General features: G+C 44.8%; 12 protein-coding genes across 12 annotated transcripts, besides 1 other annotated feature; 5 read left to right on the top strand and 7 right to left on the bottom strand.

The window, feature by feature from the left end:
* Positions 1 to 103: 103 nt before the first annotated feature.
* Positions 104 to 1,261, top strand: KUCA_T00004052001 (uncharacterized protein; the record flags this gene model as incomplete). The annotated part of the gene is made up of 1 exon (XM_022600747.1): positions 104 to 1,261. The coding sequence occupies one exon, from the start codon at positions 104 to 106 to the stop codon at positions 1,259 to 1,261; it is 1,158 nt and encodes a 385-aa protein (XP_022460062.1).
* Positions 1,262 to 1,277: 16 nt separating this feature from the next.
* On the bottom strand, positions 1,278 to 1,964 carry KUCA_T00004051001 (uncharacterized protein; the record flags this gene model as incomplete). Its single annotated transcript, XM_022600746.1, has 1 exon — positions 1,278 to 1,964. The coding sequence occupies one exon, from the start codon at positions 1,962 to 1,964 to the stop codon at positions 1,278 to 1,280; it is 687 nt and encodes a 228-aa protein (XP_022460061.1).
* A 33-nt stretch (positions 1,965 to 1,997) lies between these two features.
* Positions 1,998 to 2,045: a sequence feature (Short protein (KUCA_T00004050001, CDK28069.1) was converted to a misc_feature.).
* Positions 2,046 to 2,269: 224 nt separating this feature from the next.
* KUCA_T00004049001 (uncharacterized protein) lies at positions 2,270 to 4,816 on the bottom strand (the record flags this gene model as incomplete). The annotated part of the gene is made up of 1 exon (XM_022600745.1): positions 2,270 to 4,816. The coding sequence occupies one exon, from the start codon at positions 4,814 to 4,816 to the stop codon at positions 2,270 to 2,272; it is 2,547 nt and encodes an 848-aa protein (XP_022460060.1).
* A 700-nt stretch (positions 4,817 to 5,516) lies between these two features.
* KUCA_T00004048001 (uncharacterized protein) lies at positions 5,517 to 5,972 on the top strand (the record flags this gene model as incomplete). The annotated part of the gene is made up of 1 exon (XM_022600744.1): positions 5,517 to 5,972. The coding sequence occupies one exon, from the start codon at positions 5,517 to 5,519 to the stop codon at positions 5,970 to 5,972; it is 456 nt and encodes a 151-aa protein (XP_022460059.1).
* Positions 5,973 to 6,120: 148 nt separating this feature from the next.
* Positions 6,121 to 7,458, bottom strand: KUCA_T00004047001 (uncharacterized protein; the record flags this gene model as incomplete). Its single annotated transcript, XM_022600743.1, has 1 exon — positions 6,121 to 7,458. The coding sequence occupies one exon, from the start codon at positions 7,456 to 7,458 to the stop codon at positions 6,121 to 6,123; it is 1,338 nt and encodes a 445-aa protein (XP_022460058.1).
* Positions 7,459 to 8,061: 603 nt separating this feature from the next.
* Positions 8,062 to 9,684, bottom strand: KUCA_T00004046001 (uncharacterized protein; the record flags this gene model as incomplete). The annotated part of the gene is made up of 1 exon (XM_022600742.1): positions 8,062 to 9,684. One exon carries the CDS (start codon positions 9,682 to 9,684, stop codon positions 8,062 to 8,064), a length of 1,623 nt encoding a protein of 540 aa, XP_022460057.1.
* Positions 9,685 to 10,090: 406 nt separating this feature from the next.
* Positions 10,091 to 10,816, bottom strand: KUCA_T00004045001 (uncharacterized protein; the record flags this gene model as incomplete). The annotated part of the gene is made up of 1 exon (XM_022600740.1): positions 10,091 to 10,816. The coding sequence occupies one exon, from the start codon at positions 10,814 to 10,816 to the stop codon at positions 10,091 to 10,093; it is 726 nt and encodes a 241-aa protein (XP_022460056.1).
* Positions 10,817 to 11,018: 202 nt separating this feature from the next.
* Positions 11,019 to 12,779, top strand: KUCA_T00004044001 (uncharacterized protein; the record flags this gene model as incomplete). Its single annotated transcript, XM_022600739.1, has 1 exon — positions 11,019 to 12,779. The coding sequence occupies one exon, from the start codon at positions 11,019 to 11,021 to the stop codon at positions 12,777 to 12,779; it is 1,761 nt and encodes a 586-aa protein (XP_022460055.1).
* A 38-nt stretch (positions 12,780 to 12,817) lies between these two features.
* KUCA_T00004043001 (uncharacterized protein) lies at positions 12,818 to 16,423 on the bottom strand (the record flags this gene model as incomplete). Its single annotated transcript, XM_022600738.1, has 1 exon — positions 12,818 to 16,423. One exon carries the CDS (start codon positions 16,421 to 16,423, stop codon positions 12,818 to 12,820), a length of 3,606 nt encoding a protein of 1,201 aa, XP_022460054.1.
* A 226-nt stretch (positions 16,424 to 16,649) lies between these two features.
* Positions 16,650 to 16,805, bottom strand: KUCA_T00004042001 (uncharacterized protein; the record flags this gene model as incomplete). The annotated part of the gene is made up of 2 exons (XM_022600737.1): positions 16,650 to 16,694; positions 16,761 to 16,805. 2 exons carry the CDS (start codon positions 16,803 to 16,805, stop codon positions 16,650 to 16,652), a joined length of 90 nt encoding a protein of 29 aa, XP_022460053.1.
* Positions 16,806 to 16,975: 170 nt separating this feature from the next.
* On the top strand, positions 16,976 to 19,255 carry KUCA_T00004041001 (uncharacterized protein; the record flags this gene model as incomplete). The annotated part of the gene is made up of 1 exon (XM_022600736.1): positions 16,976 to 19,255. The coding sequence occupies one exon, from the start codon at positions 16,976 to 16,978 to the stop codon at positions 19,253 to 19,255; it is 2,280 nt and encodes a 759-aa protein (XP_022460052.1).
* A 330-nt stretch (positions 19,256 to 19,585) lies between these two features.
* On the top strand, positions 19,586 to 21,538 carry KUCA_T00004040001 (uncharacterized protein; the record flags this gene model as incomplete). The annotated part of the gene is made up of 1 exon (XM_022600735.1): positions 19,586 to 21,538. The coding sequence occupies one exon, from the start codon at positions 19,586 to 19,588 to the stop codon at positions 21,536 to 21,538; it is 1,953 nt and encodes a 650-aa protein (XP_022460051.1).
* Positions 21,539 to 21,569: the final 31 nt, after the last annotated feature.

The following is a 21,569-nucleotide window of genomic DNA, read 5'->3' as shown; positions in this document are numbered from 1 at the left end:
AGTGCAAGGTATAAACCCTTGCTCAAAACCTTTTGGGCTATGTGTAGCATAGCATTGTGCTTTTCTTTATCTCAAGCGAATTACAATTTGCTTTCTACAAGAAATGGCAGAAGATTCCAGGGAAGACAAAATCGTCTCGGAGAAGGAGGAAATCGAAACAATCGTTGCTTCCGAAAACCCCGTTGAGGCTGGTGATGTCGAAGAGGCAGGAACAACAGAGCCAGAACAAGACAAGACAGAAGAAGCCCCTGGGGAAATAATACAGACCGAGTCCAAGGTCGAATCCAGTGCTGAGAAGAATGGAGGTGATGAATTGGTATTTACAAATCGCAAGCGGGCTAGGGAGGAAAGCGATGAAGAGGAGGAGGCTGACTCGGATTCATCGCCCGAGGAAACTACCAAAAAGCAAAAGATAGAGGCTGAATCCGCTGAAACAGAGAAAGAGGCGGTAATTGAAGAGAAAGAGTCCACGAATAAGGTTATTGAAAAGTTTGCTAAAGAAGAGACTGTTGAGGCAACAGCCATTGACGAGAAGTCAACAAAGCCTGAAAAACCAGCAGAACCAGAAAAGCCTAAGTTCGTGTTTGGGTCCAGATCAACATTCGGTGCCAGGCCCCAGTTCACATTGTTCCAGAATAAACCAGAGGAGAAAGACAAAGCGGATGTTCCTGCTGAGACGAAAGTAGCACCCTCTACATTCAGTGGTACAGCTTCCGTGTTTGGGTCTAAGTCCGTGTTCGGAAACGCGTTCCAAGCTGCTATTAACAAAGAATCTATTTTCAAAGCCCCAGAGGCCACAGAAGAAGCAAAGACCGTGAGTACGGTACCCGCTCCATCAAATGGGGGAACATTCCAGAAGATCCATCTCGAAAAACAAGCTGTTGTTTCCGGGGAAGAGAACGAAAAGTCGGTTTTTTCTGTGAGAGCCAAGCTCTACTTCTTGGACTTAACGAACGTTGAAATCGGGTGGAAAGAAAAGGGTGTTGGCCAGTTGAAAGTCAACCAGTTGGAAACTGCAACAGAGACTTACACCTCCAGAATCTTGATGAGACAGGATGCCATATTCAAGCTGATTCTGAACTGTCCTTTGTCAAAGGACATCAAAGTGTTCAAAGGCCTCGACTCTTCGCTCTCTCGGGAGAAGTTTGTGAGGATTCAGGCCTTCGAGAATGGCAAACCTGTGCAGTATGCTGCTAAGGTAAAGTCCAGCGAGGATTCGCAAGCTTTGTACGATACGATCATAGATCTAATCCCCAAGTGACGTTAATATGTTTCTATCATATCTTCAAAAATGCAATAGTACAAACAGTAGAGCCCTGGATCCCTCCAAACTGAAAGGTTGGATAGTTCACCTTATCCCACACCTCGTATAAGCCGTCTGTAGTCATGATCGAGATGAGCTCTTCTGTGGTAAAGTTACAACTCGTGATGAGTGCAATGCCTCCTTTTTTCAACAGAGGTGCAACACATTTCGGATACACCAGATGTCCTCTTTTCGTATTGTTTTCATAAAGATCCTCGCTCAATGCTATGGCGTCCAAGGTGCCTTTATCCAGCAAGATGTCAAACTCACCAGAACTAGCTCGTATTTCCTCAAAGAAAGGGTGATCAGGACTCAAAATATCACACTGAGAGAACGTCACATTTTCAAAGTCCTCAGCAGTTGCAACTTTCGTGGCAAATTCAACAGACCGCTCTGAATAGTCCACTCCCACTAGTGGGCCTTCGAACCCTTCATTGCGAAGCTCAAAGAGGAGATGTCCGTTGCCTGTACCCAAATCACAGATCCGACTAGAATCCGAGATTGCTTCCAGCTCTCCAATCTTATCAGATAAAAACTGAATCATTTTGGCCTCTGCGTCAGAATCATCGAACCAACATTCGCCGGTATCCTCAGGGTTCGACTCGAAGTTAGACTTCTCTTTAGCGTAGAAGTCATCCCAGCTAAAAACGATTGTCAGCATCCTGTTTCTCGAAAGGTACAAATATGTTACTCACTATTGCTTAGTTCCCAACTTGGAAGTGTTTAAGTTAATTGATGTCATAGTAACCAATAGTCCAATAAGGGAATGAAAGTTGGTGTGATAATATTTCGAGGTTGAAAAATCCTTAAGGCTGGAGATGCGATGAGGGTTACCGCATTCGGAAATGACCTTGAAATTCTCCATGAAATACAATAATTCTACTCATATTCAAGTCTCGTAAAGTTTTTATTCCTTATTAAATTATTTTAGATCATTTTCCTGATTGTATCCGGTATCAGACTTCATTAACCCCTGATCACCAAGTCGTCGGGAATCCCGGCGTACTCGTCGTAGTTCATGGCCAGGTTGATGTTTTGCAAACACTGGGTACTAGCACCCTTCAGCAAGTTGTCGATTGTTGCTACAATAACGACTCTGTCTTGCTTGGAGTTGACTGCAAAAGCACCCACCACAACACCGTGCTTTCCACTAATGTCTTTCACTAATGGAGCCTCGCCAGATATGGTGATCAATTGCTCACCGGAGTATCTCTCCTGGTAAATGTTTCTAATATCCCTCGAGGTGAGTTTCTTGTTCAGGGGAATGGAAATGGTGTGGGTAATACCCTGGAACCATTGTGCAACGTGTGGCATGAAGGCAACCTCCACTCCTAACTGAGAGGAGATCTCTTTCTCGTGAACGTGGTCAGTCAGAGAGTATGGAATCAGGTTATCGCTCAGGAACACAGGGTCGTTCTTAATCGAAGGCTTGGTTCCGGCACCCGAGTAGCCGGAAACACCAAAGATGGAAGGAGTACCGCTTATGTACTCGGTCAAAGGCTTAATGGCTACCTGGGCAGCAGTAGCGTAACAGCCTGGGTTAGAGATTTTGGTAGCAGAGGCAATCTTGGTACGGTCGTTCAACTCCGGCAAACCGTAAACCCATTCGCCGGTGGTATCGAATCTGTAGTCGGCACTCAGGTCAATGATCTTGGATTTGCCGTTCTTGACGGAGTCGATGGCATCCACAAATGGTTTGCAAACACCGTTGGGCAATGCCATGACCCACACGTCAACCTTACCGTCAATCTCCAGTTTCTTAATGTCCTCAATTTGAAGGTTCGAGTAAACGATATCGGCTTTGTTGTAACCTTGCAATTTCTGACCTTGCAATTCTCTCGAAGAAACATGCGACAATTCCAAGTATGGGTGCTTGTCAATCATGGCAATCAGGTTTTGACCAGTGTAACCACGGGCACCAATGAGAGCAACCTTAGACTTCTGGTGGTTCTTACCCTCTTTGATTGGAGGGTTTGGGTTGGTCGAATAGAATCTTCTGGCAGTGGAAAACGAGCGTGCCTGTTGAGAAGACTTGAACACCTTGGACTCAGCAGGCTTAACCAGAGAGACCTTTTGGGCAAAACTGGCAATCAACTCAGAAACAGCGTCAGCAGACTTCAGGCCGTACCAGAACAAAATGTGCCCGTTTTTAGCATAAGAACCTTCAGATTTGGAGAAGTACCAGGCAGTGTTAGGATCATCTTCTCTAACAACCCATTGCAGAGCTGGGAAGTCCTTCTTGATGGAGGTGAAAATGTTGTCGGTGACATTGTTCAACCAGCCAGTCTTACTAGCCAGGAATCTGTCGACCTTTGGAACAGAGGTAGCTTCATCTTCCAAGATAATGGCCAAAACTTCCAATGGCTCATCACCATAAGCCTTGAAGTTCTCAGACTCCAATTTCTTGAGATAAGAGGCAACAGAAGTTTTTCCAGAAGAGATATCCTGGTCACGGTTCAAAGCGTTTCTAAGCAAATCTGGTTGTTGGAATTCACCGAGAGAAGATCTGGTGATCAACTTGTATCCACGTCTGATCAAAGTTCCAGCTCCACTGTCAGTGAAAAGTTCCTTTTGAAGGTCGTTGACATCGATGATGGCCACAGAAGAGGATCTTGGAAGATGCATCAGCAACTCCTTGATCTCCTTGATCTTAAGCTTGGTACCGTATTTGACCCAGCTCTCCTTCATCAGGTCTTCATACTCTTCATCCAGGTTGATAACAGAGACTTTCTCCCCTGTGTTTCCGTTAATGATTCCACCCTTCTCGTTCAAGTACACAATCTTCAATGGCTCGAAGACCCTGGCAAGCTCACCAGCAGCCACATCGGCATTGACGTTCAAAATCTGGCCAGATGGAGTCTCGGCCAACGAGGTCAAAATGGGCAATGCACCGGCCGCAATTGAGGCCTCAACAGGAGCTTTGTTCACAGAAGTGACATTACCAACCAATTTGTACTTTTCCTTGTCCAAGTACTCAGCACCGAAGACACCGGCGGTGATTGGTCTAGCATGAACACCCATCTTCTCCAAAGCAGTAACAAGTTTCAAATTCTGTTCCAAGAAACATTTGCGAACAACAGACATAGTTTTTTCGTCGGTGATTCTGATTCCGTCGGAGTAGTCAGGCTCAACACCTTCGGCCTCTAGCAATTCGTTGATCTGAGGACCGGTTCCGTGGAGCACAATGGGGTACAGACCAACGTGATACAGGAACGCCAAACAAGAGGCTAATTCGGGCAACTGTTGGGTGATGATGGCACCACCCACCTTAATGACAGCGAACTGTTGTTGAGAAACCGACGTGAAGTAGTTCAGGTATTGTTCCACCTCTCTTTTGGAGCCAATGTTGTTCAAGAGCTGAATAACAGTGGATCTGGTGGAATACACACGATTGTGCTGGAGCTTGAAAGAGTGAGTTGAGGACTTGGCCAGAGTCGATTTCAACATTTGGCTTGTTGCCAGAGTCTGCGGAACGAGGGCCGTAGTAGCCTTTCTCAGATTCGTCAAAATCATGGCTTTAAACAAGGATGAAGGACAAAGAAATTGTTTTCAACCTTTCAGAGACAAAGTATCTTCTGGGAATAAAAGGTGACACAGTGAGGGAAGTCAGAGTCAAAGAGGAAAGGAATGAAAAATTTTGAAAGTGTCATCTAGCATGACTGGAGAAAAACCTATAGCCGCACACGTGACCTGATGCATTCTTTTGGCCAAATCTCGAAATGGGGCGGCTTAGCAGGGAGAAACGGGTCAAAATTGTTGCTCGACAAATAGTTTTGCTATTTATTACTTGTGGGTGAATTTTCAATTTTGAAAACCAAAAATTTGTCGACTTTTGCTCTCTTTACACCAGCTCTCTTTGGCTCGATATCCAATCAACTGCCATGAACACCGCGCTAGAGTGAAGAGTTACCGAATTAAGGTATTTGGTAGAAACACATCGTTATGGAGCATTTTGGCTTCGATACACGTCCTTCTAAGAAGCTCTTTATTTCCAGAGAGAGAGAAAGAGAAAGAGAGGCGACTTTGAGGTCACTGCTGATCTAGTGAGATTTTCAGACACAGAAAGATGCAAGACAAATTAAACTATTTTCCAGGTGAGTGAGGCTTTATGGACTTTGGAACTTTGTGGAATATGTGGAATATGTGCTAACAGTCAGTTACAGACCTTGAGGATACGAGCTCGTAAGTAGTTGAACCCACAAGGGGATCTTCAATGCGAATTGTAACTAACATTACTCTCAGTGCGTTATCAGAGCAACAGCTAGCGGTTCTGGAACAGCAGGTAAAATCCGAGGAACCCAATCCCTCTATCCAGTCCCAGTTCAATTACGCATGGGCGCTGATCAAGTCTTTTGATAGAGAGGATAACAAGCATGGCATTGACATACTGACTGACATATTCAAAAATGTGCCCAAGAGAAGACGGGAGTGTCTTTATTACTTGAGTTTGGGATGTTACAAAATAGACGAGCTCCAGGATTCCAAGAGGTATATCGAGGCTTTGCTCTCACACGAGCCTGACAATCTGCAAGCCATTAGGCTGAAGAAGGCCGTGGAAGATAAATTGTCGAAGGACGGTTTGATAGGCGTGGCCATTCTGGGAGGGGCTGTTGCGATTGGGGCTGCTGCTTTGACTACTATTTTGTCTTTGGGCAGGAAAAAGCGCTGAGATTCTAGTACTTTAGAATGCGTGGGATTTTATGTTTTTTGGTATGGTTTGCGGAAAGAGGTTGTGAGTCATTGTATGCATCCGTCTTGATTTCTTTCAGAGAATAGTGGTTATGAGGTATAATTCTATATTTGAAAATGCTTCCTGATCACAGCATTTGTGGACGGTAGTTCTCATGATTGTTTCCCATCTTCAGTTGTCGGCTGATATTCCTGCTTCTCTTACGATCAGCGTTCCTGTTGCTGCTTGTATTTTCTTTGGTGAGAAACCTTTCTGTGGCCAGTTCCTGTGCCGAAGGATGGGCCAGTGCAACGGTCTTTTCAGAATCAGGTATGTCTCTGGGAAGTCTTGGGTTCTGCCTGTAATATCTCGACATGGATCTGTGTCCCAGAACCAGCCCCGATGGGAGTTCCAGTTCTATTCCATTATCCCTAATTTGCACCAGTGTATAACCGGAGTCATCATCATACTCTGAATCATTATCGTCGGAATCATCTGATTCGCTTTCATGGACTAGGGTAGTATCAGCATCCTCACTTTCCACCGCAAACGAAACAGATTTTGCAGATCTCGTCGACTTCTTGGGTGGCTTTTCAACATCTTTCAAAGAACTGAAATCGTAGAATTGGCCGAAAAAACTCCTGTCTTGTTTCGTTTCATAGGGTATGCGACAATGGCCTTTAGCAATAGCATGCTGCCTCGTACTTTGAGTGCCTTTTCCCAGAAATCCACACGTAATACACTCGAAATCCACTAAAACTTTGGTGGATAGGTATGTGAGTAACCCTTCAACATCGCTGAGATATGACCTTTCTGGAATATACAAGCCATGGTGTTTGAACATATGAGTGATATTACGTTCCAGTTCCTTGCTTTCCCTCCCACAGTAAATACACGAAGTCAAGCTAACCTCTGGTTCAGCCTCTGGTTCTGAGCCAGAGTCAATCTCTGATTCTGATTCGTGGAAGGCATCAGACTCAGATATCAACTCGTAGTCTGTTGAGTACATTGCCTCGCTCATGGTTTCGTAGGCAGACTCCGTTTGGTCAGAAATGACTCTGGTCAGATCAACTGGCTGGCCTAGCGAAAATCGAGATAATTCCGTCGCAACGCTCGACGCAGGACTCTGATCACGTATATCTATCAGAACGTCATCATGAACCCTTCCTCGTAGTCGTTGCTGCCTTCTGAGGTCCTTCTTTGTGATCTGTCTGTTACCACCACTTCCCCTTCTCTTCTGGTGCACATGGAACCCAAACTCGTCCTCATTGGTGCTTGACGTATCATTTGTTTTCATGAAAAACTTTGTCGCAAAAACATCCGAAGAGACCGGTGCCAGTTCTGCCACCCTGCGCTTCAAATTGTACCTGTGCCATTCCGTCTTCATGTGCATTCGCTGCAGATCCGCAGTCACGAACTTGATCATACAAGAATTGCACGTGAATGCAGACACGCCTGGCTGTTGGACTCTGGGAGTAAATTCCATGCTTTATGGTCAAATTTTTTTTGTCAAAGCTTGGAAGTCAGAGTAAGTTAATGCTGATTGTGCTGTTGGAAAATGCATCCACGCCATTTCGCGCATTGCTCATTGCGGGCTCAAGACTAATTAGTAAGAGCACTATAATAAATATGGTAATCAGACGATCTACGAAACCATTCGTAATTAGGGCAAGAAATTGGATTCTGGATGTTAGATTGATTAATTGAGGGTGTGAAATAATAAATGAATTAATATACCAAAAAATGAGCATTTCCATCAAATGAATACTTTCTCAAGTGTGAAATTGGTGTCTACGCTCTAAAAGTAAGAATTCTGAGAAATTTGCAAAAAAACAAAAATCGAGTTGAATGAGTTTAATATATAGAGCTTAACTGATGGTAAAACGACATTGTTAGTACCCAAATAGAATAAAATATATAATTTAGCTTATCCGTTTTCATAATAGAGTAATATATAGCGCATCCTGCGCTTCATCCGAATTTGTGTAGCTATAGATAGGTAATAGCTAACAGTTAATGCATAATAGCAAATAGCAAATAGCAAATACATGAAGTCGTATAATTTAGAAAAACCTTCCCAAATGAGAATCTATTCCAGATGGTCATGGTATGCAAATGATCCATAGCTTCCCCTGTTTGTATGCAAAGACAGTAATGGAGAATCACCATGATGCTGTGTCTGGTGATTCTTCTGTCTTGAAAAATGATTAATGTGTGCGTTTTCATCGGCCGAAGAGCCGAATTGGATATCGTCATCGTCATCACCAATGATGACGGTAGCAGACTCTGCCCATTTCTTCATGGCTTTGTGAGTTGTTTGATTTTTGAGACTTGAGAGGTTGTCGGCAGCGATAGGCACCGACGCTTTATTGCGGGGTCCCATCAGATCCTCTATGAGAAAGTCAATTGGAGATAGCGGTGTGAGCTCAGAAAGCTTTCTGGCATGTTTTGGGGACAAGATCACGATCGGTTTGCAGTCTAGTGTAGAAGAACTGGCAATCGACATAGCAATCTTATTCTGCACTTTGGAAGACATCTTTTTGTGTATCATGATAGGAGCTCTCTTTCCTGCTATAGGAGAAGGAGAAGTAACTAGCTTTCCAGAGCGACTCCCGTGATTGACTTGACGACCATAATCCCACGAGTACCATTGAAAGAGGACTATAAGGTCGAATATCACCGTTCCAATGGAGCCTGCTAGATAGCTCAATTCCTGAGTCCAGAACTGGTTGGATACCTCTCCTCCAACGAGCGCACCCTCCGAAGTGCAGAGCGAGATCGAATATAGAAGGTTGCCTGAAATAGCAGCCATGAACAGATTTATAGAAATACCCCTTGTTGAATGCAGCTTGTGGTTGGTGATGATCTGTGGAATGCGTGATGAAAGATATAGGAACGTGCAGGCCCAAGCAAGCAGCTTGGCAACACCCTGTCTATCCATGTTTCCCAATAAGTGGAAAAAAAAGGAAATTATCTGATCAAAGGCAGATTGTCTGGTTGGTTCAGATTGGGTGGGTATGGGCAAACCGTTGGCTTTGCTGAAACCCAATATGAAACTGGAACTGATGAGCTTCCCAAAACTAGACGGATTGACATTCATCTGCCCACCAGCTGCCGCCGGTATATCTGCTGGAATATGTTCGATAGGTACAGCAGATGGTGTTATGTTAACATTATCGGAGTTTGGCGCCGCTGACTGCCTTGGCTGGCGTGTCGTCAGTCGCTCTCTCAGTGCAGTCTTGGGACTTCTCACATCCTTCATCCTCTGGCTCCGTTTCAGTCTTCTGGAATGGTCTTTGGATTTTTCATATACGCGACTGTAATAATAGTACTGACCTGCCAGCACTCCATCAATGATAATGTAATAGCCGCTCAAAAGTGTCTGGAAAGGCAAGGCGTTGGACATCAGGCAACTGGTGAAATTGAGCAGGTCGCCCATGAACCAGCAGCCAAGAAAAGCCAGCGATAGCCCTTCTACAGACTTGTCTCTATAATTCTTGATCACCTGGGGTAGCTGAGCAAATAGCCAAGCTATTATCGAAAGATAACCTGCTACCTGCGAAACAGGTTTTAGGGCAGCAATCAGGCTGGATCGGTCCATGTCTATGGCACAGCTACCTGTGAGCACGTAGATTATCTTGATGAAAAGCTTGAGTTCTTGACAAAAGTCACTCGGCGATTCTTGATTCCAGTCGTCCGACCTCAAAACCATACTAAAAAGTCCATAAAACGCGCAAACCCTGCTTTTTAAAGAACAATGATGTCAAAGTTTTTCAGCTAAGACAGCACCGAAACAGCATCGTCACCGGCCATTTTCGGGGCACCGTAACCTCAGATAAGATACGGGTAGTACCGTTTTGGGACAGTGAATGGAGAAATTTTTGCAAAACAAGTATTCGGAGGTCATGATTATATTCGGAGGTCTGAGGTACGATTCATAAATATTTCAGCAAATTTAAGGTAATTTGAACAGTTCTTTTTGGATTATGTCAATTTGGCAGCATTGTCTAATGTGGGTCATATCGTCGTGATTCGTAAGTGATACATATGGCTATTATTCACTTAGCATAATTGGTGAACCTTTTCTTTTTGAGAGAGACATCTAGTTACGGTGGAGATCATTCAGTCTTTTCATACTCAACAAAACTCTTCCCCCAGTAGCAGATGATACCCTTCAATCTGCCTTCATTATAGATGTTAGACACCTTACACTTGCCTGTGTCCCCCAACACTTCCCTCGTTACCTTCGACAAAATATCTAGGTCGGTATTGCGGGGTAGAAACAGTGCCACGTTCGCGGTGATCTCGAACATACTTTGCAATAACTCTTTCAAAGGCAATGGCTGGAGTTTGTTCGGATTGAAACTTTTGTGAGCGAGATATCCAGTCCCACCCCAAGGTGGGGACGCGAATGCCACATCCACCTTTTGTCTCTTGAGTTCCTCAACTGCCTCCTTGCTCGGCGAGCTCCAGTCAGATTGCCATAAATCGTAGCACGAAGGATCCACTTTGTACACAAGGGCATTCGCTCTGGTGCACATCAGACTTGACTCGTTATAATCGATGCCAATGACTCGGTCGAAGTATCTCGCAAATTGGATGAGGTTCCCGCCCGCACCACAAAACAGGTCCAGCACCAGTTTGGCATCAGGGTAGCAATGCTTGATGAACTTGGCGACGAAAATCGCAATGTCTTCGGGTGTCACCGAGAACCACATCTCTTTGGTCAGGAACACACCTTCATCAAACCTGTGAAACAGCGAATATCTGTTGAGCCAGTATTTCTTGAGATTTTTCGGTATGCTCTCAATCTTGTTGGATAGAATCAGACTGTCATCATCCATTTTTTCAATGCAATACCAAACTCAGAACAATCTGCTGCTATACGCAAAAAACTATCTGATACAGGAAAGATGGAATAAAGCTTGAGAAAGAATTTGTCAGTCACGTGACTGATTTTTCACTTATCAGATAAGCCACATATCGGGGGAACATGTACTCAATACTTTTCCGAGCCAACATTCACTGCAGACTTGAAATAATAGTATGACTACAAATGTCTATGCTGGAATTGATATCGGCTCAGCTTCAGTTAGGGCTGCTACACTAGATGAACATGGCACACTTTTGACGGTTGCCGAGCATGGCATAAACAAAGTTGAATATGCCAATGCTCCCGGCTTTGTTACCCAGGATGCCTTTGAAATCTGGAAAGCTGTCAAATTTTGCCTCAAATCCGCAGTTGAAGAATTGAAGGCGCAAATACCAGACTTCCAAGTGGACGGTATTAGCTGTGCTGCTACATGTTCGCTGGTAGTGATGAAACTATCTAGCTCTGGAACGGATCTACTTGAACCATACTCTGTTGCCCCAGACAAGAGCAACCCCAGCTCCAACGTGGTTATGTGGATGGATAAACGGGGCAATTATTCTGAGACATTGGGTTTCAGCCACCCCAGGTTGGGTGGTGCTTTCAACCCAGAGATGGCTATCCCGAAGATTTGCAGTATAATTGAAAGTGCAGGAGACATACAAGTATCCAAGTTGAGGTTCTTTGACCTTCACGACTTCATTTCATTTATGCTATGCACTAATAACAGAATTGAGACCGAGGGATTTAGTTTCGACTATCACCACCTCGATGACAATGAGATCGGCATGGGAATCGATGGCTCATTAAAAGGTTTTTCCAAAGAGCTTCTAGCCAGCTTTGGGTTGAAGTGTATTGCTGCAAATGACTTTCAAATGGTTGGACGTGTAGAAAAGAGACTGAAACACAAAGAACACTTACCCATTCCTTATGCTGGTTGCCGAATTGGGAAGGTCAATCCTGATCTGGCTCAAGAAATCGGAATTCGCTCAACTGAAAAGTCTCATGAGACATATGTTGGTCACGGCGTCATAGATAGCTATGGAGGATGGCTATCCACAAGCGCAGCTTTTCCGGTGCAGGATGGACTAGCCTCGGTTGTGGCAGGTACCTCCACTTGCGTTATCATGACTCGATCTGACTCAAAATCGATTGAAGTTGGACCAAAAGATGGACTCTGGGGTCCATTTCTGGAGTTGGATAAGGGATTGGGGGTATATGAGGGAGGTCAGGCGGCAGCTGGTCTTCTGATTGATCAAATAATAAAATGCCATCCCGCGTACCCAGAGCTACAGTCTATAATGGCCTCACATAATACAAATGCTTTTCAAGCTTTGGAGTACGTTATTGAGCATTACTCGACACTCCACAAAAACAACTTCCATTATCTGACAAGAAACATGTTCTTGTATGGTGATGTGGCTGGAAATCGGACCCCATTGAACGATCCTCAAATGACTGGCAGCTTCATCGGAATGGGAACCGACAACACACTCTTTGACCTTGCGAGTCGGTACATAACTGGCCTTGAATTTTTGGCTTTGCAGCTTTGGGATATTATGCGCAACTTTGAAGTGGAAAAGGTGGTGGTTTCGGGTTCTTTTGCAAAGAACAGAAGGTACCTTGGTCTTCTCGCTATAATTGGGAAATCAATTGGCCACTTCAGTGTATTTGAAAGTCACCATTCGAAGCATGAAGTCGCAAGGGGAGCTGCTTTACTTGGAAGGTGTGCTTCTCTGTCTTGCAATAGCATTGGAGAGTCATTGATTAGCCTCATGAAAGCTGATAAGACAATTGCATTCCCAGTGGAAGAGGTGGAGAGCTGGGAACAGACTGCCAGGATTCTGAGAGCCAAATACGAAATCATGTTGAACATGATGGAGTCACAACGAACTTATAGACATATGATTGCATCATCGTTAGAAAACCCTTTTTAGACAGTGACTTTTGGCTTGCATGAGCAGCAGTTCATGATCTAAGATGAGTTGATATTGATAAGTCCAATTTCTGACTTTTGTCGTTCGTTGCGGCTAACCCTGTAGTAATGATCGGTGAACTGGGCAGCCTTCATATGCGTCAGGAACTTCTCATCATGAGTAATGACTATAAGCTGGAAGTTGTTTTGAGACTGCCTGTTTTCAATGAGCTGGTTCAGCGACCGGGCAAGACTCTCGATATTTGGTTCGTCCAAATTGGTAGTAGGCTCATCAAGGGCAATTATACCACAGTTTACGCCAAAAGACTCAGCCAGAGCCAGTCTTATGATGATACTGGCCAAGACCTTCTGGCCGGCTGAACATCTGCCTCTCATATCAAGCTCAGTGTCCTGCTTAACCATAACCACGCGGTAATTGTACGACCGTCCAGCAGACTTCACCTGTGAGGATGCCATGTCACTCTTAATGAGAATGGTATCCACATCCGTACCGCTGTACGTCTTTTTCCACAGCTCGTCGATGATCTTGTTGATTTCCTTCATCTTTAGACTGTGGTACTTCATGACAGCATTATCCAGAGCCTTGGAGTAAATTGTGATATCGTTTGAGAGCAGCATTTTGGTCTGTAGCCTCGTGAACTCTTCTTTGTGTCTTTCTCCAATCTTGTTGTAGTCGCGTTCGAGCTCATTTCTCAGCAATTGCGCGTTTTTCTGCATTTGACTCACCTCACCAATTTTCTGGGAATGAACTGACTTCAAGTCAGAAAACTTTTGTCTCAGAACTTCACTCTTTTTGACGTACTCGTCTCTCATTACCAACGCGTTTTGTGTATCGAGCTTCTCTAGTCGGGATTCAGTGGCTGCAATCTGTTTTCTTATGGACCGAAGGTCTAGGTTGAGCCTTAAGTTTCTTTTCAGGTTGTCTGTTTCTGACAAATCACGCTCCATGGTTCTCGTGAGGGAATCACAATCTGAGATTTCATGATTAAGACGAGCGATTGTCGACTTCGTATCAGCAATCTTGCTCTGGCAATTTTGCAGTCGCAGGATGTCGTGCTCCTCATATTGCATTATGGCGGCTTTTAAATTGTGCCACTCATTCAGCTTCGCAGATAATTTGGAAAGTTCTGCCTTCAATTCATTCAACTCCAAAGTCTTTTTTCTCGTGAATGCTTCTTGTTCATCTGATGCCGCTATGAGAGCCTCTTTGAGTTCTTTTTGCTTGGTTTCGCTGACGGCAACAGTCTCAGTATACTCTCGAATTTTGAGGACATTTTCTTCCACAATCTTTCTCAGATTGACCGACTGTAGAGATTTTCTCTCTAGCTCACTGATCACCAGACGCTTGTCGCTGACTTCCTTTTCGAGAGCTGATTGAGCATTTTGAACTCTTTCTTTAGTATACAACAGGTCTTTGAGCTCCTCACGTAGTGCTTTGCACTCGTACATCTTGGTTCTTCTCAGAGACTCCAACTCCTCGATTGTTTCAGATTGTAAGCCGCTTGAAGACATCTGCTCCTTGACAGCGTGGAGCTCATTTTCTTTTTGATTAATATCGGTCATCAACCTGTTCATCTGACCAACTGCCTCGCGAAGATGTTCCATATCCAATAGCGCATTTGTCGCATCTTTCAATTCCAGCTCACTTCGATGAAGTTCAGAAGTTTTCTTGTTCAGGGCATCTTCAGCAGCTTTGATTTCTGTTTTCATGCGGTCCGTCGTTTCACTCATTATCCGAACTTCAGAAACATCTGCTGAAATAGAACGTAGATTTGCTAGTTCAGTTCTGATTTCCTCTATTTGACTTTTCATGATTATCGCCTTGAGACCTTCTCCTGCTTTGGCCAGAGTCTCTAAAATTGTGTCGAAGATTGCCTCAGTGTCGAATCCCCTTCTACACGTTGGACATATGCGATCGGCTTTAGTCTTTCTAATGGCCCCTTCGTTGATTCTGAGAGCAGCTTTTGCACTTTCATAAACCTCCATAGCTTGATCATACTCCACTTGTCTGTCTTCAAGAATTTTAGAGAAATTTGGCAACTCTTCCTTCGTAATGAACTTGAAAACAAATCTCTGACTGTCACGGGTCTTCGATTGATAGTCTTTCAGTTCTGTTGTCAAACGGCTGTACTCGTCCTGGATCTTTGTATTCTCTCTTGCTATCTGCTCGTGAGTGTTTAGCACGTTATCCTTCCTACTTTTCAAACCTTCAAAGGCAGTTTCCCACTGCTCTTTGCATGCGGAAGCTTCTAAATCATGGCCAGTTCTCAGTTTGAATAAGTCTGCATTTTCATCTTTCAAAGCTTGAATCATCGCTATATCTGATTGTTTTGACTCATTCAGCAGCTCAACTTTGGCCATCACTGCTCCGTGCATACTCGCTTGGGATATGCTTTTGTTGAGGCTTTCAATAGATGATTCAGCATCCAAAATAGTCAATTCTCTTTGCTCGATGGATTTGGCAAGCACATCAGCCTTGTTATTTGATTTTGATGCAGTCAGCTTCTCAAGAAGCTTTTCCAAAAGTGCCTTCTCCACAACCAACTTTGTGGTGTTAACCTCCATTCCTTCTATGGCCCTCGTCATGGACTGGTTTTTTGTAGTCAATGAACTTATGTCAGCCTTCATGTACTTCGCATGCTCAGCCTCTGTTGATACCTGGTCTCTTAGTTGACGTATTTCATGCTGCAGTTTCTCGTTTTGCTGTTCATACTTGGGCTCTTCAGTCTTGATATACTTTGACAAATCTTCAACCTTTTTTTCGAAGTTTATCTCAAAACCCTGGTCACCAAGTTCCCCGTCGAATTGGTGCTGTATTTGCAATCTTTTTTCAAGGTTACTCTGGTATTGCGTAGTGAGCGTGACAAGTTCACCTTCTTCTCGGACTAGTCCATTCAGACGCCGCTGTTCTGTCTGCAATTTGGAGTTCAAGGACTCTAGTGCTGCCCGTGTTTGCTCTAACTCCTTGTTTTTCTGAGACAAAGTCTCTGTGAAGTTCCCCAAACTCTCCTCCAGCTTTGCATCAGAATCTGTGAGAACGGTAATCGACGCCTCCAATCTATCTTCTTGCTCACGCAAACTTGTGAGACGTTGCTTCAAAGAATCTAGCTCGCTCAGAACCTTTTCGAAATCCTGGTTTGAACTGAAAAGTCTTTCTGCCTCTGCATCCAGCACCTGTAGCTCGTTGCTCATCTGCTCAATTTCAGAGTTGTACTGGAGAATGGTATTCTCCACAGCCGCAAGTGTGTTCTTCTTCTCAGAAGCCCTTTTTTTGTCATTAGAAAGATGGCCCACGTTGTTATTTAGCAATTTGATATCCAATGCCATATCCTTGTTAATGGCCTTGAAGTTATCAAGCACTTTGATGAACTTCACGGAGTCAAAAATCTCATCAAATCTCTTTTTCAACACCGAGGCTTCAGAGATTGGCCAAAGGGAATCGTCCTGGTGACAGAATATCACGTAATTCAGAATGGCCTTGGATGTACCCAGAAGGTTGGGCAATAGCTGCTCAACTTCGTTGGCCTTTTGACTAACTGTCGTTCTTTCACCTTTGTTTATAGCAACCAATTGGTTCTCCAGAGTTTTGAATGTGGAAGAATTGTTAGATTTAAGTACCAACTGGAGTGATTTGCTGAGAATCATGTTCTTATCGTTGCAGCTAACGAAGGCAAGCTTGATTTGGCCTTTCACCTCTCGATCTCCTAGGATCTTGGGATCATGAATGAAAGCCCCGCCTTTGGAATTTGGTGGCAAATCTCCAGTGGTAGCATACTTCAAACACTCAATAATAGTGGTCTTTCCGGACCCGTTTTGGCCCACAATTAGCGTCAACGGCTTGTTGAACTGGATCGTCTCCGCAGACTGGGGATCAAACGAGCGAATTCCCTGGATGGAGAGCTTGTAGATACTCGACCTGGCAGAACAAAAAAAATGGTTAGTCATCACATTACACGCGTAAATATCTTCAAAACGCACTCACATATGTACAATTTGGACCAGAGCCAGTCTCTAGTTGGTAAGACATTAACATATGTTGTAGAAGCTCTTAGTCTTTAGGGCCCATCGGGGGACTTGCGTGTCTGACACAAAAGCTCTTTGTCAAAATTTGGACCTGTTGAAGATGGCTGTTGTATGTACTCTTGATGACTTAAAGCTCACTTAAACCAGCTGACCAGTTGCTGATTGAAGGTGTTTATGCTCAGAAGCTTCATTAGAAAAATGTCCTCTTCTATTTCTCAGCCCACGTGGGTGCAGCCGGTTACCGCCAACAAGGATTTGCAGTCTACGCTGAAGTTGTACAACTCTCTGACTCGTGCCAAGGTTCCATTCATACCCAAGGATGTGAATGAAGTGACTTGGTATAGTTGTGGACCTACTGTGTACGATTCGAGTCATATGGGTCATGCCAGAAATTACGTCACTATTGATATCAACAGAAGAATATTGCAGGACTACTTTGGCTACAACGTGACCTTTGTCCAGAATGTGACTGACATTGACGATAAAATTATCATCAAAGGAAGACATGAGTATTTGTTCCAGCAATTTTCGTCCAGTCATACTGAAATCGATTCTGAGCTTGTTTCGGAGGCCAGGGAGTCTTGGACCTCCTACGTCCAGAAAAACCTGCCAGGATACGACTTTGCAGTGGGATTTCCAGAGTGGACCAAAACCCTTGACCTGTCCAAAGCTGCTCAGGAAAATCCTAAGACCCCTATGTATGTAAAGGCAGCTTCTGCGGCTTTGGTTCAAATCAACGCGCCAACTACCATTGAAGAGTTTCTGGCAGCCACCAAAGACGTGATTGTACCCTCTTTGGACAAAAAGTTCGGATCAACAGTGACTGATCCAGAGGTGTTCCGCAAGCTCTCAGCGTTCTGGGAGAATGAATACAACAAGGATATGGCCAAGCTGAACGTAATTCCTCCTACTGTCACCACCAGGGTGTCTGAGTACGTTCCTGAAATCGTGGAGTTTGTGAGCAAGATTATTAATTCCGGCTATGCTTATTCTACTTCGGATGGATCTGTCTACTTCAACACTGCCAAGTTTGACAAGGCTCCAAACCACGATTATGCAAAACTGCAGCCATGGAACAAGGGAGATTTAGATCTGATTGAAGACGGTGAGGGCTCTTTATCGCTCTCTACTCAGGGAAAGATTAGTCCTGCTGATTTTGCGCTCTGGAAGTCATCCAAGCCAGGTGAACCATCCTGGGATTCACCATGGGGCCAGGGTCGTCCTGGATGGCACATCGAATGTTCTGTGATGGCGTCTGATTTCGTTGGAGAAACGATGGATATACACTCCGGTGGTATAGATTTGGCTTTTCCTCACCACGATAACGAACTGGCCCAATCTGAAGCCTGTTTTGATTGCAAGCAATGGGTGAACTACTTCCTGCACACCGGTCACCTGCACATCGAGGGTCAGAAAATGAGTAAATCTTTGAAGAACTTCATCACCATTGAAGAAGCTCTCAACAAGTATTCGGCCAGGCAATTGAGATTGTGTTTTGCCTTGGTTCAATGGAACAACCAATTGGACTTCAAGGAGAGTTTGCTGAATGAGGTGAAAGCCATTGAGTCGACACTGAGTAAATTTTTCCAGAATGTCAGGGCTTTGAACTCGGATTACACCCACATGGTTTCGGAGGGACAGATAATCTCGAAGAAGTTGGGTCTCAAGGAGAGGGAGCTACTTACTGAACTCCAGAAGACCCGTGTTGCTGTTAATTCTGCTTTCTGCGATAACCTTTCTACACCCGTTGCGCTGAGATCTCTGTTGGAGTTGGTTCAGTCCGTGAACAACTACATCCAGTCCGCTGGTGTGGAGCTGAGAATAGAGCCTATTATCCAGGCAGCAAACTACATCACCAGGATTCTTGGTGTCGTCGGCTTCCAGTCCAGATCTGATAGTCTAGGCTGGGAGGACTCATCTTCCACCGGATCTGAAGGATCGAGAGAAGAAGTTGCCATGCCGTTTGTAAAGGTTCTTTCTACGTTCCGTGACTTGGTTAGATCTTCAGCTATAGAAAAGCAGGACTACAAGGTGTTTTTGGATGCTACCGACAGGATCCGTGACAAGGACTTGTTGGATTTGGGTGTTGCTCTGGATGACAGAAACAACCAGGCGGCTCTGATCAAGTTCCTGTCTGCGCAAGAGCAGGAAGAGTTGACTAAGCAACAAGAGGAAAAGGAGAAGATTGCACAGGCCAAGCTGGCCAAGAAGGTGGAACAGCTGAAGCTCAAAGAACAGCAGCAGAAGCAGCGAATGGAGAAGGCCAAGCAGGTTCCCTCTGAGATGTTTAAAACAGGTGAGTACCAAGGATTGTATTCGGAATGGGACTCCGAAGGTTTGCCTGTAAAGGCAGCAGATGGTACAGAGGTGACGAAGAGTGCCAGGAAGAAGTTGGTCAAGTTGTTTGAGCAGCAGAAAAAGCTTCATGAAGAGTATTTGAGTCTTCAAGACTAGATGTACGATGGAGTATGAAGAGGGTTATTTTAACCAATATATGATCAATTTGAGTCTAATTTGAGTCTAATTTAAGTAGTTGAACACCATTTTATGTCTCGCATATTTCTCCAGATTTTGCACAGCCTCACGCTGATGTAATTATGTAAGTGATGAGGGCTGGTGAACGAAAGATTGTTAGTTTGTTATTGATATACCCGGCCAAAAAGAGTGCTAGAATATTCTCTGGAGTACTCCAGACCAAGTATTGCTGTTTTTTTTGTCTTATTTTATTCGCAAAGGTTCAAGTATTTATTTTTCAGTCAAATCGCAGAAATAGACGCGTGAACCATGTCAGGCCTACAACCTCATGTGATGAACCCTATTGAGGAGTCCGACTCCGAGCTGTCTTCACTTTCCTCGGATTCTGAGATCAACATCGACCAGGGAGTCAGAGCATATACTGCCAAGTCCTATCGTCGGAAAAGTTCGGATGGGAAAGGAAGCAGCTCGAGTGTGGAGCGACAACGTACGGAGTCATCCCTGGGAAACATATCCGTAGACTCTGCTAAGGCCTCGAGTATTAAGTCATCCAAAAGCTCAGGAGGAGTGAGTCCTCTCGGAGAATCACCTGTTTTGTTTGGGCCAGGTCGACAGTCCTCATTCACTGATCAGGCCTCGCCAAAAAGATTGAGGAAAAGGACATTAACCCAGGAGTCTACGAACTGGCTGCGAAGAAAGAGCACGGCCCTTGATCCACTACAGATAGGGGAAAATGGAGCTGGTTTAGCCAAGACGTACTCGCGAGTCGATGGAGACAAATTGGTTTCCGATAAGTTATTTGGGCTGGATCTGATGGGAGGAAAGAAGAATGACGAAGAGGCAGCCGGTGCGACAGCTGATGCTCCTGGTGGTCCTCGTGATTACGGTGATCTGGATTCTATTCCAAGTGACGATATGGTGGAGATGAAAAGCGAAAACGGAACTCTCTCAAGAATCGCCACGTTAAGAAAAACTGCCACAGAGGCCTTCGAGCGCAAAATAGGGTTTCTTAACCCGGAGTTCCAGAAATTCAAGTTGATATTGAAATTCGTCAGGGTGTATCTCATAATCGGCCTTTTTGTCATGGGTCTGTTTTCTCTATACTGGGGGTCTCTATATGGAAGACAAACGCGAACACACAACATGAAGGTCTTGTGTGTTTTGGAGGACGAATCAAGCGCGAACTATATCTCTAATTGCTTCAACTCGACCGTTCATAACGCTACGTTGGCCCCAAAAGCTGGGTGGGAGTTGGTAAACGAATCTCAGCTTATGGAAAGACATCCCTTCAACACCTCAGAGCGGTCTGTGTACGAGCAATTGGAAGTATTGGTCCATAACCAGGACTATTGGGGCGCCATATACATCCACCAGAATGCCTCGGTAAACTTCCGCAATGCCATTTTGACGGGAAACTCCAGCTTCAACCCTTCAGCCCTTATAGACATTTTGTTTGAAACTGGAAGGGACATCTTGATCATGCAATCTGTTCTGGTGACAAGCATACGATTGGTGGAAAAACAGTTCCTGGTGTTGGCCACAGAGCAGATATACAAACCGATCATAGCCGGATTGAACGAAACCGCATTGCTTTCCACGATGAGAGACACAGCATTGCTCACCACGCCAATTGAGTTCACATACAATGATTTGAGACCGATGGGGCCTCCAGTGGTCCAGGCACCGCAACAGATGGGAATCGTGTATCTGCATATTCTGTCCTTCTTCCAGTTCAACTTCTTTCTTCCGGTGCATACTGAGGTGGCCAAGAAGGTGAAAAGTGGCAGTTTCTTGGTGTACAGATTGCTGTCTTCGCAGCTGTCCTATCTGGTACTTTCGCTCTTCTACTGCATCGTGCAATTGTGCTTCCAAATCCCGCTCAACAGATCGTATGAACATGGTTTCGCTGTGTTGTGGATGGTGACGTATCTCACCATGGGAGCCATCGGCGGAGCCAACGAGAATATGGCGCTTTTGTGTCTGTCCACACGGCCTCCGTATCTCGGTGTTTGGATGCTGTTCTGGGTGATCTGGAACGTGGCGCCAACGTACTCGGCCATGGCATTGACTCCGCATTTCTACCGATACGGCTATGCATTCCCAATGCACAACGGCTCGGAGCTGGTGAAGGTGGTGTTGTTCGATACCACGCGAGAGCAGATGGGCCGCAACATCGGCATTCTGGTGGCGTGGATCATCTTGATGAACGCGCTCCTTCCCTTCACTGTCAAGTATTTCCTCTACCGTCAAGACAAGAAGTGATGGGACATTATGCATTGTCTCGCGTGCGTCT

This window comes from Kuraishia capsulata, genomic scaffold, assembly GCF_000576695.1.
Source record: "Kuraishia capsulata CBS 1993 genomic scaffold, Kuraishia_capsulata_scaffold_5, whole genome shotgun sequence".
Classification (NCBI taxonomy): domain Eukaryota; kingdom Fungi; phylum Ascomycota; class Pichiomycetes; order Pichiales; family Pichiaceae; genus Kuraishia; species Kuraishia capsulata.
This window is presented reverse-complemented; position numbering and strand designations above follow the sequence as displayed.